The sequence below is a fragment of the Salvelinus alpinus genome, chromosome 21, assembly GCF_045679555.1.
Source record: "Salvelinus alpinus chromosome 21, SLU_Salpinus.1, whole genome shotgun sequence".
In the NCBI taxonomy this organism is placed as follows: Eukaryota; Metazoa; Chordata; class Actinopteri; order Salmoniformes; family Salmonidae; genus Salvelinus; species Salvelinus alpinus.
This window is the reverse complement of record NC_092106.1, coordinates 7,783,700-7,800,267: the sequence shown is the minus strand read 5'-3', so window position 1 is coordinate 7,800,267 and position 16,568 is coordinate 7,783,700. Positions and strand designations below refer to the sequence as shown.

At 43.4% G+C, this 16,568-nt stretch overlaps 1 protein-coding gene across 3 annotated transcripts in view; it reads left to right on the top strand.

The window, feature by feature from the left end:
* Nucleotides 1-15,480, top strand: part of LOC139547726 (leucine-rich repeat and fibronectin type III domain-containing protein 1-like protein) — a 119,860-nt gene extending 104,380 nt beyond the window's left edge. Inside the window, exons 4-7 of one of the 3 annotated variants that reach the window (XM_071356746.1) lie at nt 325-1,001; nt 2,059-2,148; nt 2,724-3,151; nt 15,093-15,480. In XM_071356746.1, coding sequence (XP_071212847.1) covers nt 325-1,001; nt 2,059-2,129 — 748 coding nt within the window. In that variant the 3' untranslated portion in view covers nt 2,130-2,148; nt 2,724-3,151; nt 15,093-15,480. Of the gene's footprint in view, nt 1-324; nt 1,002-2,058; nt 2,182-2,723; nt 3,152-15,092 lie in introns of all 3 variants that reach the window. The other 2 variants (XM_071356747.1, XM_071356748.1) reach the window with 2 other exon arrangements.
* Nucleotides 15,481-16,568: the final 1,088 nt, after the last annotated feature.

Sequence of the window (16,568 nt, the reverse complement as noted above, 5' to 3'; positions counted from 1 at the left end):
TTTTGAGGTTTGTCATTATGATGGTCCCACTCGTGAGCCCAATGGGCTGTACCAGTTTGATCGCACCACTCATCTCAAACCAAGGGGTGTACCATAACACTATTATAATACTGTGGAACAATTTCTTAAGATAAGTATGTCTTAGCGAGTAACTATCCATATCGATTCACATAGCCCTCTAGACAAGTCCAGTATCTACACTACTTTTTGTTACTCAGAAATTGAAAATTGAAAATATATCTAAATATCTACAGATTATTTGTTCCTGTATATATATCGTGTCAGTCATCAATCCTAAAACAAGTTCCTCTCTCTAATCAATAGAATGATCCCGTCCAGCAGTCAGGACTTCCTGGTTCGTGACCTGGTGTCAGGGCGTGAGTACGACCTGTGTGTCCTGGCGGTCTACGACGACGGCATCACCTCGTTGACGGCCACGCGGCAGGTGGGCTGCGTCCAGTTCATCACAGAGACCGAGTACAGCCAGTGCCAGGCCCTCCACAGCCAGTTCCTGGGCGGCACCATGATCATCATTATTGGTGGCATCATCGTGGCCTCCGTGCTCGTCTTCATCATCATCCTCATGATCCGCTACAAGGTCTACAGCCACCAGGGCATGGACACAGGTAAGGTGGGCACCCTGGACAACATCTGTGCGCAGACCAACGGAGGACAGGCTGGGGGACAGGTGTCCCACTCTGGGTCTAAAGTTACAGAGAGCCAGGAGGAGCAACAGGCTCATGCCTTTGCTGGGGTGGGAGGGGGGCCAGGGACAGGGGGAGGAGGGGGTGTGAGTGGAGCGGCATCGCCTAATGCCACCCAAAAGGACTCTAACACCATGGCGCTGGTGGTTGACTGTGAGAAGGCGGTGCAGATATCAGACATGACTGCTGAGGACCTGCTGTCACCTAGTAAGAGGCGTCACTCCAGGACTGCCATCGAGATGAAGAGGAGAGCTTCGCTCACACCCAAAGAGGCCGCCAATGTGAATGTGGGGGGAAGTAAGTATTTGAGCGATAGAGACAAATACAAATGGTTGTGAATGGGGTTAATGAGAGAGAATGGCAGTGAATGACCCCATTTTTTTACCGTTTTCAATGTGGTATCTCTATGGCATGTCTGAAACATCTGGCTTGTAATTCATTTTTATTCCTTCTGTGACCTACAGTAGGTATCGGTAGTTAGAGCTCTGCCACTGAACATGAGTCCATTGCATAGCCCAACCCAGCACACCTCATTGCAGCACATAAAACGCCAATTCTGAGACATGTAATTGTGCTATTCTACTGACTCAATGGGCCACAGACAAGTATATTTTAAAGAGCCTCTCCAGAGTGAGAAGCTTGGATACAATGTTCCAATTGGATAATTGCACTTTCTGAATGAATGGCCATGGATTTAGCATTGTAAATCACTAAATCAATACGGTGAATTAAATCAGGGTCAGGGAGAGACAGGCCCTCTCTTTCAATAGCGTCAATCACTCAGTGCAGCTGCAAAATACATTTTGGTTGAAATTAAGGGACATAATGAACCAAAATGATCAATCTAGACTGAGGATAATTTGTCAACGAAAACGGTTGAGTTTGGCTGCCCTTGAACCTGACCAAAACCTTTGTAGCCAACCACATTCTCACAGTCATTGCTGTGTAATGCACACTTTGCACTGCAATGCAGATAATGAATTCCCAAAAGGTGCTGCAGTGAACAATCACTCTATACATTTACATTCTGTAATGATCATTTACTTTCACCAGTAGAATCATATGCGACACACAACCAGTAAGTGCAAGGCTACCATGAGATCGGAGTCACTTTGCCGGATCCCATATCAGATCTGTGCCAAAAACCTGTGTAGCTCCCCTGTGTGAGACAAAACTGTGCCAATTTGGTACAGATGATACCGGGCCATGAATCACATTCCCACGGCCATGTCCGCAGGCTCCCGAGTGCTGTGTCCCTGAGACGAAGGGTGAGGGATGCACTGCGCCGCGTCCAGCCTGGCTGTCACTAACTCTACCCGCCTCATCTCTCACCTCTATTTGTCTCTTCCACCAGACACGCCGGCGCCCGCGGCTGCCGACGACGACAAGAGGGCTCACAGAGACTGGAGCGACTTTAAAATTTGATGACTCCTTCTGCTTCTCGGTGAGGAGCAGCCATCAACCTCCAAGAGTAATGGTGCCCTTCTTTCCCTGTTCCTCTCCATTAATCTACTTGAGAGAAGAAGATGAGAGAGGGGGGGTCTTTAGTGTAAGATAGATGAATAGATACAAACTGAGACGGAGAGATGGCCGTGTCAGGGAGAAAATATCACTTAGTCAGAGCTAACATATTACTAGCCACGTTACTGCCAGAGACCTCCCTCAGGAGTCTGTTCCCACACATATGCCATATTCAGCGAGACTAATTGCAGAGGACACACCCTTAACACTCAGTGCTGCACTTTGATAGCAGCAGACATCCAAACAACATAATGCAAAAAACATGAATTACAATTACTTACATTTTCGTCCTACACCAACACACTGTAGCGGCAATACAAGACCGATCATAGCACAGTGGCAATTACAAACAAACACATCTGATCCACTAACCAGTCAAAATCATCATTATAAGTCAAATTACCATTCAAACAATTGCAAATTTTTTCATGATCAGTTGTGATTAATGTCATGCATTCAACTCAATCAGTAACCATCACTCATGTTTATGTTTTTCAGAATATTCCAGGGTTCCAGGAATCAAGGAGATTAGATTATAAATCAGGAACATTTTTAGGACTTCTGTCGGACTTCCTCCTTGCGACCCCGGAGTTCACACTGTATCCATGGACCCTTCCATGAAAACACACCTAGATGGACTCAATAAGGACTCAATTCACCATCATAATCTATGGGAGTGGAACTAGATGGGCCAAAGGCCTCGCCGGTGGCTTTTGAAACGTATTGCCTTGTATCCCTTTGTGGCTGACTGTCTGTGTATCCGCTGTCATTACCACAGCACTACTACTGTTCCTGGACCTGTACTTGGACCAGGACTTGCCAATACCTGGACCTGTTCATGCACCTGGATCTATTCCTGGACCTGCTCATACTGTACCTTACTTTACCTGACTGTCTTCAGACTCAGGATGGGGACCCAGCCTAAGGTGAGTGTACACAGGATCATGTACTCTATGTGGGTTGACCAGGAAACACTCCCTGGTCGGGTCACAAGGTCAGCAAACCCCCCAGGACTTATTCATGATTTAACCAAGTTGACCATATATTTCAATCAAGCCAGCCACAGATACAGTGGCTTGCGAAAGTATTCACCCCCCTTGGCATTTTTCCTATTTTGTTGCCTTACAACCTGGAATTAAAATGTATTTTTGGGGGAAGTTTGTATCATTTGATTACACAACATGCCTACCACTTTGAAAATGCAAAATCTTTTTTTTGTGAAACAAACAAGAAATAAGACAAAGAAACTGAAAACTTGAGCATGCATAACTATTCACCCCCACCCCAAAGTCAATACTTTGTAGAGCCACCTTGGGGTATGTCTCTATAAGCTTGGCACATCTAGCCACTGGGATTTTGCCCATTCTTCAAGGCAAAACTGCTCCAGCACCTTGGATGGGTTCCGCTGGTGTACAGCAATCTTTAAATCATACCACAGATTCTCAATTGGATTGAGTTCCGGGCTTTGACTAGGCCCTTCCAAGACATTTAAATGTTTCCCCTTAAACCACTCAAGTGTTGCTTTAGCAGTATGCCTAGGGCCATTGTCCTGCTGGAAGGTGAATCTCCGTCCCAGTCTCAAATCTCTGGAAGACTGAAACAGGTTTCCCTTAAGAATATCTGTGTATTTAGTGCCATCCATCATTCCTTCAATTCTGACCAGTTTCCCAGTGCCTGCCGATGAAAAACATCCCCACAGCATCATGCTGTGGGGATGTGGGGTGATGAGAGGTGTTGGGTTTGCGCCAGACATAGCATTTTCCTTGATTGCCAAAAAGCACAATTTTGGTCTCATCTGACCGGAGTACCTTCTTCCATATTTTTGGGTAGTTTCCCACATGCCTTTTGGTGAACACCAAACGTGTTTGCTTATTTCTTTCTTTAAGAAATTGCTTTTTTATGGCCACTCTTCCGTAAAGCCCAGCTCTGTGGAGTGTATGGCTTAAAGTGGTCCTCTGGACAGATACTCCAATCTCTGCTGTGGAGCTTTGCAGCTCCTTCAGGGTTATCTTTGGTCTCTTTGTTGCCTCTCTGATTAATGGCCTCCTTGCCTGGTCCCTAAGTTTTGGTGGGTGGCCCTCTCTTGGCAGGTTTGTTGTGGTGCCATATTCTTTCCATTGTTTGATAATGGATTTAATGGTGCTCCGTGGAATGTTCAAAGTTTTGGATATTTTTTTATAACCCAACCCTGATCTGTACTTCTCCACAACTGTTTGGAGAGCTCCTTGGTTTTCATGGTGTCATTTGCTTGGTGGTGCCTCTTGCTTAGTGGTGTTGCAGACTCTAGGGCCTTTCAGAACAGGTACACTGAGATCTTGTGACAGACCATGTGACACTTAGATTGCACACAGGTGGACTTTTTTTTAACTAATTATGTGACTCCTGAAGGTAATTGGTGGCACCAGATCTTATTTAGGGGCTTCATAGCAAAGGGGTGAATACATATAAATGCACCACTTTTCCATTATTTAAAAACAATTTTTTTATTTCACCAATTTTGACTATTTTCTGTATGTCCATTACATGAAATCCAAATAAAAATCCATTTAAACTACAGGTTGTAATGCAACAAAATAGGAAAAACGCCAAGGGGGATGAATACTTTTGCAAGGCACTGTAGCTCTGAGATGAAGGAGGGTGATAAAAAATGAAACTCAAATCAGAAAGCTAATTTAGGGTTGTGTGTGAGAGTGTGTTCTGTGTTGTATTTAGCCAACCATGTTAGAAGATCCAGACAGTTCCAGTCTGATTAGCTTGTGGTTACAGACAGGAGAAGGAGGGTGTTTGAGTGTAACATGTGGTTATTCTGGAGGAGGAAAACCACTCCAACCCAATCTTTCTCCCAGAGACATCTCATGTTTGCCTCCCATCTCCCCCCCGTCTCCTCCCTGCCCATTCCACTGGTTCCTCTGGCTTAACTAAGAACCTGGCTAAACGGACGGGAGATAATTATGGGTAGACAGGCAATTAAGGAATCAAATTTTGTAAGCGATCAGCGCAATTAGGTCCTGAACACACTGATGGAGGAACACAGTGGGAGAGAATCCTAGACGCATCACTAAATCTGTCTGGAGCTAATCCTACTTTCTCTTTCAACTCTTTTTTAAATGTATTCATTTATTAGGATGGCCATTGGCTGATGCCAATGACGGCAGCTAGTTTTACTGGGGTCCGACCCATAACAAGAAAGACAGTTACACATACATGTCAGTACATACATACAACAAGTAGGTTACATGGGGAAGAGGCGTAGTGCCATGAGGTGTTGCTTTATTTGTTTTTTGAAACCAGGTTTGCCGTTCACTTGCGCTATATAAGATGGAAAGGAGTTCTATGCACTCATGGCTCTGTATAATGCTGTACGTTTCCTTGAATTTGTTCTGAACCTGGGGCTTGTGAAAAGACCCCTGGTGGCATGTTTGGACACACCTACTCATTCAAGGGTTTTTCAGCATATGTGTGAACTCCTTCAAGACTGTTGGAAAATAATTCCTGGAGCATGAAGCTGGTGGAGAGAATGCTAAGAGTGTGCAAAGCTGTCATCAAGGAAAAGGGTGGCTACTTTGAAGAATCTCAAATATATTTAGATTTGTTTAACACTTATTTGGTAAATGAAAATAAAGAAAAACCCATGAATGAGTAGGTGTGTCCAAAATTTTGACTGGAACTGTATATACATATCGACCTCAATTGCATATACCCCTGCACTTCGACTCAGTACTGGTAACTGGTAACTTTTGACTGGTACTGTACAGTCGTGGCCAAAAGTTTTGAGAATGACACAACTATTCATTTTAACAAAGTCTGCTGCCTCAGTTTGTATGATAGCAATTTGCATATACTCCAGAATGTTATGAAGAGTGATCAGATGAATTGCAATTAATTGCAAAGTCCCTCTTTGCCACGCACATGAACTGAATCCCCCCAAAAACATTTCCACTGCATTTCAGCCCTGCCACAAAAGGACCAGCTGACCACATGTCAGTGATTCTCTCTTTAACACAGGTGTGAGTGTTGACGAGGACAAGGCTGGAGATCACTCTGTCATGCTGATTGAGTTCGAATAACAGACTGGAAGCTTCAAAAGGAGGGTGGTGTTGGAATCATTGTTCTTCCTCTGTCAGCCATGGTTACCTGCAAGGAAACACGTGCCGTCATCATTGCTTTGCACAAAAAGGGCCTCACAGGCAAGGATATTGCTGCCAGTAATATTGCACCTAAATCAACCATTTATCGGATCATCAAAAACTTCAAGGAGAGCGGTTCAATTGTTGTGAAGAAGGCTTCAGGGCGCCCAAGAAAGTCCAGCAAGCGCCAGGACCGTCTCCTAAAGTTGATTCAGCTGCGGGATCGGTGCACCACCAGTACAGAGCTTGCTCAGGAATGGCAGTATGCAGGTGTGAGTGCATCTGCACGCACAGTGAGGTGAAGACTTTTGGAGGATAGCCTGGTGTCAAGAAGGGCAGCAAAGAAGCCACTTCTCTCCAGGAAAAACATCAGGAACAGACTGATATTCTGCAAAAGGTACAGGGATTGGACTGCTGAGGACTGGGGTAAAGTCATTTTCTCTGATGAATCCCCTTTCCGATTGTTTTGGGCATCCGGAAAAAAGCTTGTCCGGAGAAGACAAGGTGAGTGCTACCATCAGTCCTGTGTCATACCAACAGTAAAGCATCCTGAGACCATTCATGTGTGGGGTTGCTTCTCAGCCAAGGGAGTGGGCTCACTCACAATTTTGCCTAAGAACACAGCCATGAATATAGAATGGTACCAACACATCCTCCGAGAGGAAATTCTCCCAACCATCCAAGAACAGTTTGGTGACGAACAATGCCTTTTCCAGCATGATGGAGGACCTTGCCATAAGGCAAAAGTGATAACTAAGTGGCTCAGGGGAACAAAACATCGATATTTTAGGTCCATGGCCAGTAAACTCCCCAGACCTTAATCCCATTGAGACCTTGTGGTCAATCGTCAAGAGGCGGGTGGACAAACAAAAACCCACAAATTCTGACATACTCCAAGCATTGATTATGCAAGAATGGGCTGCCATCAGTCAGGATGTGGCCCAGAAGTTAATTGACAGCATGCCAGGGTGGATTGCAGAGGTCTTGAAAAAGAAGGGTCAACACTGCAAATATTGACTCTTTGCATCAACTTCATGTAATTGTCAATAAAAGCCTTTGACACTTATGAAATGCTTGTAATTATACTTCAGCATTCCATAGTAACATCTGACAAAAATGCGTAAAGACACTGATGCAGCAAACTTTGTGGGTATTAATATTTGTGACATTTTCAAAACTTTTGGCCACGACTGTACGTTTTCTCAACTACCGGTTCTTGTCAATAATACAGTACAGCACTCACAATCGTCTTGTTATCAATTTCTTTCAACCAAACATGAGTAATTTGTATCAGTGCAGTACATGTTTACTGCCCTTCTCTATAAGCATTCTGAAAGTCTGTTGTTCATTTGTTTACAGAGAAGTATTTGGTCAAACACAATTTGCTAAGAGCTGGCAGCAAGCTGATAGGACATACTGTTAGAACCAGTATAGGCCGCTTTCCACTCTTGGGTAACGGAATAACTGTGGCTTCCCTCCAGGCCTAAGGACAAAGACTTTCCTCTAGGCTGCAATTAAAGATATGCCAGATAGGAGTGGCTATAGAGTCAGCTACCATCCTAAGTAGCTTTCCATCTAAGTTGTCAATGCCAGGTGTGTCATTATTGATTGATAACAATAATTTTTCCACCTCTCCCACAATAACTTTACAAAATTCAAACTTGTAATTATTTTCTTTCATTATTAGTACAATGGCACACTGTTAGTTGTTGGCATTTCCTGTATATATTTGCCCACTTTGACAATGAAGTAATCATTAAAATAATCTGATTCAATGAACATTTTTGTTGAATTAGCCTTTCTGCCCCCTCCCCCCAAAAAATCATCATTTTTTATATCATTGATCTTGACTTCATAATACAGTTTCTTCTTCTTTTTATTGAGTTTAGTCACATCATTTATTAATTTGCAGTAAGTCAGCCAGTCAGATGTGCAGCCAGACTTATTAGCCACTCCTTTCGCCCGATCTCTTTCAACCATACGGTTTGTCAACTCCTCATCAAACAGGTGCATGTTAATTAATAATTGGAAGAAGCAAATTCATCAAGTGCCGTGCCTGAATGCTCCTTATTAATCACATTAGACCAACAAATATTTTTAACCTCATCCACATAAGAGTCACAGCAAAACATTTTGTATGATTTTATACACTATTTTAGACCCAACTGTTGGAACCTTGGCTTTCCTGGATATAGCCACTATATTGTGATCATTGCATCCAAAGGGTAGGGATACAGCTTTAGAACGAAGTTCTAGAGTATTCGTAAAAATGTGATCGATACATGTGGATGATCTTGTGCCTGTAGTGTTTGAAAACACCCTGGTAGGTTGATTAATAATCTGAACCAGATTACAGGCACTGGTTACAGTGAGGAGCTTCCTCTTGAGCGGACAGCTTGATAACAACCATCCAATATTCAGGTCCCCAAGAAAGTAGACCTCTCTGTTTACGTCACATACACTACCAAGCGTTTCACACATATTATTTAGATACAGACTGTTAGCACTTAGTGGCCTTTAGCAACACCCCAAAAGAAAATGCTTTAGATGTTCCAGGTGAACCTGCAACCACAACACTTCAATAACACTTGATATGGCTTTGAATATATACAGCAACACCTCCCCCGTAAGCATTCCTGTCGCTTCCATAGGTGTTATTCTTGTATTGCTACTGCTGTATCATCAAATTAATTATCTAAGTGAGTCTCAGAAATGACTAATGTATTAACATTATCTGATGTTAGCAAGTTATTGATTTAATTAACCTTATTTCTAAGGCTACATATATTAAAATTGTCTATTTTCCGGCCCTTTCCTGGGTAGCTTATCAGAAATAGACGTGATATGCACAAAATAACATTCGGCAGTCCATTAATAAGTTGGTGTGTGTGTGCTGCGGGGTTGAAGCCACAAACCCGTAGGTTTGGCTCTATCATCCCTTCCAGGCATTTGGGAGGGAGGGTGGACAATGAGCCTGTCATAGCAGATGTAAGCAATGTTCCCACGCGGTCTGAAACCTTTCATGGTTGGGATAAGTTCTTTCCTCTTCTGGCGCACAGCTTCAGGATTGTTCTTGTTGAGGAAGATATACGTTTCTCTCAAGTTCTTGACTCTTTCCAGAACAGCTACCTTGTCCTTGAACTTCAGGAACTTGACCACTATCGGCCTGAGCCTGTCACCTGGACCTCAATCTTCCTGTGGTCCATATTCAGTTTCTCAGAGAATTTCCCTCACATTGTCCTTAGACTTCATCCAGGTCTCATGTGGAGATTCTGCATTTCTGTCCATAACCATGTTTGTACGCCTTGATTGTCCCTCGAGATAATCTGATTTCTCTGTCATTGTTATCATGATTCACACACAGAACTGATGTCCTCTCTCAATGACTTACAGATTGTTGTCATCTTGCCGTTCTCCTGTTTAAACTCACCGAGCTGACCCTGGGAGAACTGCAAACTGTTCTTCAGATCCTGGACCTCTCTGATCAAGTCGTCCATGATTTTATTAGTTGACTCCACCGGTGTTTGGACATAACACTTGAAGCTATTTTGTTGTTGTTGTAAAAACTGCTTGTAGCACATATATATATATATATATATATATATTTGTTTGTTTGTTTGTTTAAAAGATCCTTCACCTGTGATAGAAAGACACCGCTGTCCTCAACAGCACTCCTGCCAGCTTTGGTCTTTGTCATGGTAGCAACGTAGGTTATGCTGTTACTCCTCGCAGTTCCAAAAGGGCAGGTCGCAGGTAAGATTGAAAACAACAACTAACAGCAGAGATCTAGACAGCCACAAGCTCAGCTTTACCGTAGCATGTTTAGTAAACCAACCAGTAGAGTTCCATGCTGAGTGCAGCTATGGCTGTGTTCATTAGGGTAATGGTGTGCTTTTTGTGTTTGGCTTTCCTGACTCGAAACGTTTTGTTTACTTAAGTCAATACATACGTTTCTTGAAGGACATGCATGTGGTTAGTCATTTCCGGGACGCCTTACGAGATCATACTTGCTTATTCTCACATCAAAGATAGGACTGTGCTTTCTAGAGATTTATCCAGTCATCTTGTCATAGCTTAGGTCTATGTTATCTTAGATCACTGCAGTGGTCATAGTATACCATTGTACAGTCAACCACAGATGAATCCCATTAACGTTTGATCCCACAACTCATTGAAGTTGATTTCTTACCCTCGCCCACCGTGTGTTCAGACAGGCTTGTGTCTCTGTGATGGCACTTCTACAATTTGTACAACAAAGTGATTACACAGTGATCTGGCCCTATCGTGTGATGGAGAGGAGGGATGTTGCAGTGAAAGGGCCTCTGCTATTACGTATCGGCTTCCTGAAACCAAGCAAGGGAGGTATGCATAATTGATAATAGCAGCTAGTTCTCGCCTCAGACGTTAACCTTGCCATCAATTCCCCTGTGAAGTATTTCTTTTACCTGCTAACATCTGAGAGCACAGAAGCGTGTCGAGAAGGGAGGCTAAAATGAGCAGGACAGTTCTGGAGCATCGCTGTATGTCCTAACAAATAGTTTCATCATACTCTTACTCGGATGGCTTTAGCCTTTGATAGTTGAGAGTAAACTCACCCTTAATATATTTTATCAGAAAACTAATGTTGTGCCTGTCTGATTAATAAAATGTCAGTGGCGGGTGGACAGGTGCTTTTGTTTTGTGTTCTTTGTTGGATATTAATGTGGAGAGGGTTGAGGTGTAGTGATGTGTGAAATCAGGGGACCCCATTCTTCTTAGCCCTCACCATTCCCCGAGTGGACAGGGACAAATGGAAAGGCTCAGTCGGCCGTCAGCGCCAAGGCCTGGGCCATGAAATCACTATTGATCAACCCATATCTCACCATCAAGCAGGAGTTTGAGAAATTAGACTGGTTTCAGGTTAGACTTGAAAGAGATGAGATGAGGCGAAGATAGATGTGTGTGTTCAAAGAGCCTGGTGTCGTGAATATTCTGTCTCACAAAATAACACGAGGATTGGAAAACAGAACCAATGTAAAAGGATCGTAACCCTGCTGCTGGTGTAATTTCATAGTTAGTGTTTGCTATTCAAGCAAGGGAGATGTAGAGACAATCTGTAGGATAGGTGTGCGGGCTGTGTGTGTTTTCCTACATGCATGTGTGTGTGTGTGTGTGTGTGTGTGTGTGTGTGTGTGTGTGTGTGTGTGTGTGTGTGTGTGTGTGTGTGTGTGTGTTTTGTGAGAACATCATGCCTCTCAGATTTACACAAGAGTCCATCCTACAAAAAAAGACCACACAAACAAAAAGCAGATGATGCTTACATAACCACAACCACTGCCAAATGTAATTAATTACTACTGTACCAAGAGGCCGGCAAATGTCAGCAGAGGAATTTATTTTGCTAATTTTGCAGCTTTCTTTATTGCCGTTGCTGTGTGTTTGCTTTGATCGAGGCCGTAGTTTCTGCTTTCTGTGTGTGTGAGGCACTGGGCCTCGGGGCACACTGCAGCTCAATTTAAACTCCGCACTAATTCCAAACAATGGCAAAGGCATTGATTCTGTTTCTTTTTGTCACACAGCCCGTCTGCGCCCAGAAAAATATGTTTGTATACCGAGTGGCAATTCCATTCTTGTCTCTTCGCGTTTGTATTGAGCGAGAACAGAATTGAGTTAGGGGTTGCCGTTTTTCTGCCTCTCCTTAAAGTTGTATTTTCTAGCTACGTGTTCTATGATCCTTATTGCTCTGGAGACAACAAAAAAAATGATCACAACAACAATCAAAATTCATCACGGATTGAGATCACAACTAGTTTTAGGTTGCTATCAACATTTTGCTAAAATAGGCCTTGGAGAAATCAATGATGGCTTGATGGCGCCCATCTTCCAATCCTCCCACACTTAGCATTATGTTTTGTCAAGTCTCCAGCCTCATTTCTCTGGCAATTAGAGGATAGCTACGTGGCTAATCATTGCTCCATGCTGATGACGCAGCGATGAGCATGTTACCCAATGTATCAGCAGCGGCATGGCGCGTGATGATCACAGGTCCCTGGCATCAATAAACAGGTTGTTTTGAGTGAGATCACAGAGGTCTCCCCACGAATGGAAGTCAAGAACAGCGGGCTAAATGGTATATGCTGAACTGTCTGAAAGCTCAACTATGGCATCACTATGCAGACATTATGCAAACAAGTTCTTTGTTGTTTTTTTGGGAGACCGAATGATGTTCGACTCAGATATCATGGGGCAGAACCGAGGCGGCAGGGGACATTAGGTTGTAGGCTCTATTTGTTTTCACTTTGTCACTTTATCATGTTCTTCTGAGCAGGGCAAATGCAGAGGAGGCTACTGAGATTCACAATACCAGAGTTATGGTTTTATTAAACAGACGTTGCCGGTTCTGGTGACTAAGAGGCAGACCTAAAACCAAGGGCAAAATACTGTTGATGTTATCACTCGCCCTCTAGTCAGACAATGTGAAACAGCAATAACAACATCCCACGTAAAAAGGTGAGATGATGAAAGTTGGTATGGAGAATAAATTATGGTCTCCCCCTGAACAGTTTATGGGTTGGCCGGCAGAGGATCGCAGTGGATGCCGTTCAGAGAGAGATTTGTGTGGCAGACACACTGAGGTGATTCATATCAGATGATGATTGGGTGATTGCCCCGGGGGAGGTGTTCACTCCATAGTACAGCCGGTCCCAATTGATTTCTGCTGCTCAGGCCACATTTAATTGCATAGTCAATATGTGATGATGGGAATCATAATCAGCATTGCAAAATAAGAGTCGGACAATGTGTATCGCACTGACCCCTCCATGGAATACACTTTCTCAGGACAGGAGTGCCGCCATGCCGTGACCCTGAGACAGCAATGCTGGTCCAATATCCTTTCTCCTGGATGGTGAAGAAGATCATATATTTAGCTCAATAGTGCATACTCATGCTCAATAGTGAAACATGCTTTGTTTGTAAATAGCTGTAAATTAAGCTATTTCACATACAATCGCTGTCAATAGCGTTTCTAGAGATCGTGTGTCATGCAACACCATGAATGATTTGCAGCAGGTGGCAGATCTAATGGAAAGTAAGCTACAGTATGATGCTATAGTTCAGTGTAAAAATAGGTCTCCTGTACTCGGTTTGATACGTAAACTTTTAAAGTGGTTAAGGAAATACAGGACTATATATTTCTGCACTTTTGCTGAATCCAAGCACTTCATAATATGTGGTTGTGCTTTAAGAGAGACTCTCCTGCTGTGCCAACAAGACAGTAGTACAGATGGGCAGGTTCTGCTTTGTGTAGACGCTAGCTGAATTTATCAATGCTCCCACGCTGGGAGGGAGAGGCAGAGAACGCCCATGGTCACTAAGGTTCTGGAGCAGATTACATCACAACTTAAAGCCATACATTTTTCACAGGATAATACCCGCTATAGACTAGTCCCGAACATGTATTGAATGTGACTGTAGAATGTATTTTGTTCAAGTCACGTGTTACAGTACACTTTGCTATTGAAAAGCAAATTGTTTGTTTGAATGGGTTGTGGTGAAGGACTAATGGCCCCTATGTTTTCGAATGGACAATCTATTTCTGCCTTGTGAAGTCAGCATAAAGTGCCTGAAAACACTTTCATGCAGTTGTGTTTTTTTGACATAAACATCATGCTAGTACATTCAGCCAACTGAGAAGCAAAAATAAGTACCCTCTCAACTCCTCCACTTTATAGGCCTCAGTCCACTCAGGGCTTTCAGCGTCAAACATGTTAGCTTGACACAAGGGATCAGCATTTCCAAAATGGCATCCATCGTTGTAGCTCTTGCTCTTGCACCTGTTCAGCCTCTTCTCTTCTCCTCTCCAATACAAACCACCTGCAGTGCCAGCTAGTCAGCTATATCCAGGTGCCATACATGTCCACCAGAGAGCCTATATCCAGCACCATTTGTCAACGTGCCTAGTTCCATATGTAGATGTAAGCCGAAGTATTATATTTAAAAATGTCTGCCAGGCTTGTGTTCAGCTCACCACCTGCCATGCATCCAGAGCCATGATATGCCCAACCCGAGGGAGGCTTAGTCAGGCTACCGTGAGGGCTGGGCTGTCTGAGCTGACCGGCTTAGCTCCTATCACTCTTCTGTGGACAGTGCGTGAGACATTGAGGATGAGTCTAAGGCCGAGGAGTCCCAAATGTAATCTTGCACTATACTGGAAAAGCATCTGTTCACTTCAATGGCTGTTTAATGGCACAGGGTTGTTGTTTTATAATCCTGTTTCGTTTCATGGCCACGTAGGCAGGCCCGCCACGGTTTGGCCAGTGCTGTGAGGGAGGCTGCCAGTCATTTACATTTGCATCAAACAGCAGTAGAGCAGGACACGGATCCAAACAGAGGACATTGTCCAAGCACGGTGGTCGTATGGCTGCCAGTGTTTGTGAAGCTTCCTGTGTTTGTATTAGACACACAGGTTATTCAACTGATGTACTTTGGTCTATTGTCATTATGGAAATGTTTGAATGTTCTCTGTTTCATTAAATAAAGCCTTAGTTTGGCAGGGATTCAATGACTCGAACCCTGGTCAAGGAGAAACAGTATCATCAACATACTTCAGGGGCTACAATGTTGGCTGATCTTCATGAAGCCCTTTCAATGATCAACCTGGATTAAGTGGACTTGTTTGTGTGGTCAATCGTAAACGGATGAAAGGGCAAAATAGAACATATTCCTCACTGATTTCGCTGTCTCTCTCTTCTCTCTGCAGGTATGGGCCGAGTTTACCCCATCCGGACTCCGAGGACAGAAGGATATAAAGGAGGAAGAACTAACAGGGACTAAGCAAACTGAACCGCATGTCTGTGCATCACCACCACCTCTTCGTCACCATGGTCTTCATCACCCTGTGTTGCGTTTTTTTTTTCACCTTTGAGCCGAACCCAGTGAGAACGGAATCAAACAGGCAGACTCAGACAAAACGCTCAGACCTGGGGACTCACCTTCTTCTGTGTTCTCCGTCACTTTTTAATTTGGCTTTATCTTTTGTATCTGTACATAACGCAATTCCAAATCTTATAGTTTTGTACATGTAATTTTTATGGTGTGTGAAATTTTTCTAATAAAATATAAAAGTGGATTCATTCCCTAGAGACTAACAGGCCTGTTTGTGGCTGATGATTTACCGTCTGTTACACCTACTTCTCTCCTCTTGTATTCCCCCTATTCAAACCTAGTACTCTACACCCACACCCTATCCCCGCCTCGCCTATCTCTGCTTCATGGCACCACAAAGCCAATAACTTGTTACCTGGTGGTTGTAGCACAATAGCAGTCAATCCAAATTACTTTAGAGGGAGAAAGGGATCCCAGAAGTAAAAATAAATTAGGTTTGAATCATCCCATAGCGTCCAGCCCTTTATATATATTACCCCACCTGTCCTACAGCCTTCCCCATATAGAGATATTCAGCATCAGAGTTAGTCTCTCTCCCCCACCTAGTAGGCTTTAAATTCTGCCAACTCAATTCCACTGACTTCTTTTTATGTTTTTCCCCCTGACCCTCAAAGCCGACATGAATTTCAACACTGCAATTTGCACAGAATCTCTTGTGGTGGTTTTCACCATCTGGTGCAGTGAATCTGATCCAGGTCAGGCATTTAACCAACGGAATGCTTTGCGTGAGTTGGATGTCTTATTGAAAGTGCTAAAGCCTGGCTTTCATGGCTGTTTATAGCTATCCCAAAGTCCTCCTAAAGGCTTGCTGGGAGATGTGTGCCATGAGAGTAATGACTGTTTGCCATTGTGCTAAATCATCATTTTGCTGTTATTACATACATCATAAAATGGAGTAATCATCACTATTTCCTCATGGCAAGAGATCGAATGATTTCACTGTCATTAATACAGTGGAACATCGAGGTGCAGATGTTCCCAGAAGAAATTAAATGTTAACATCAGTCACTCTGTGAGTTAAAGTGAGTTTGAAAATGTCACCCTTATACGTATTTCAGTCAGGAAACCCTCTTTTGGACTCTTTCGCATACACCATATATTTTACCATTTCTTTTTTTCCCCCACCACAGACAGTACTGGTTTCCAGTCGATGGAATGTGAGACAGAAGTGATGGTAAAAGGCCTTGTCTATTGGATTTCTTGAGTAATTCATTTTTTGGGTCGATAACAGTACTTTTGTCATGTTCACTTCTGCAAATGTTGGCAATGGTCATAGAGGAAATCTGCACTT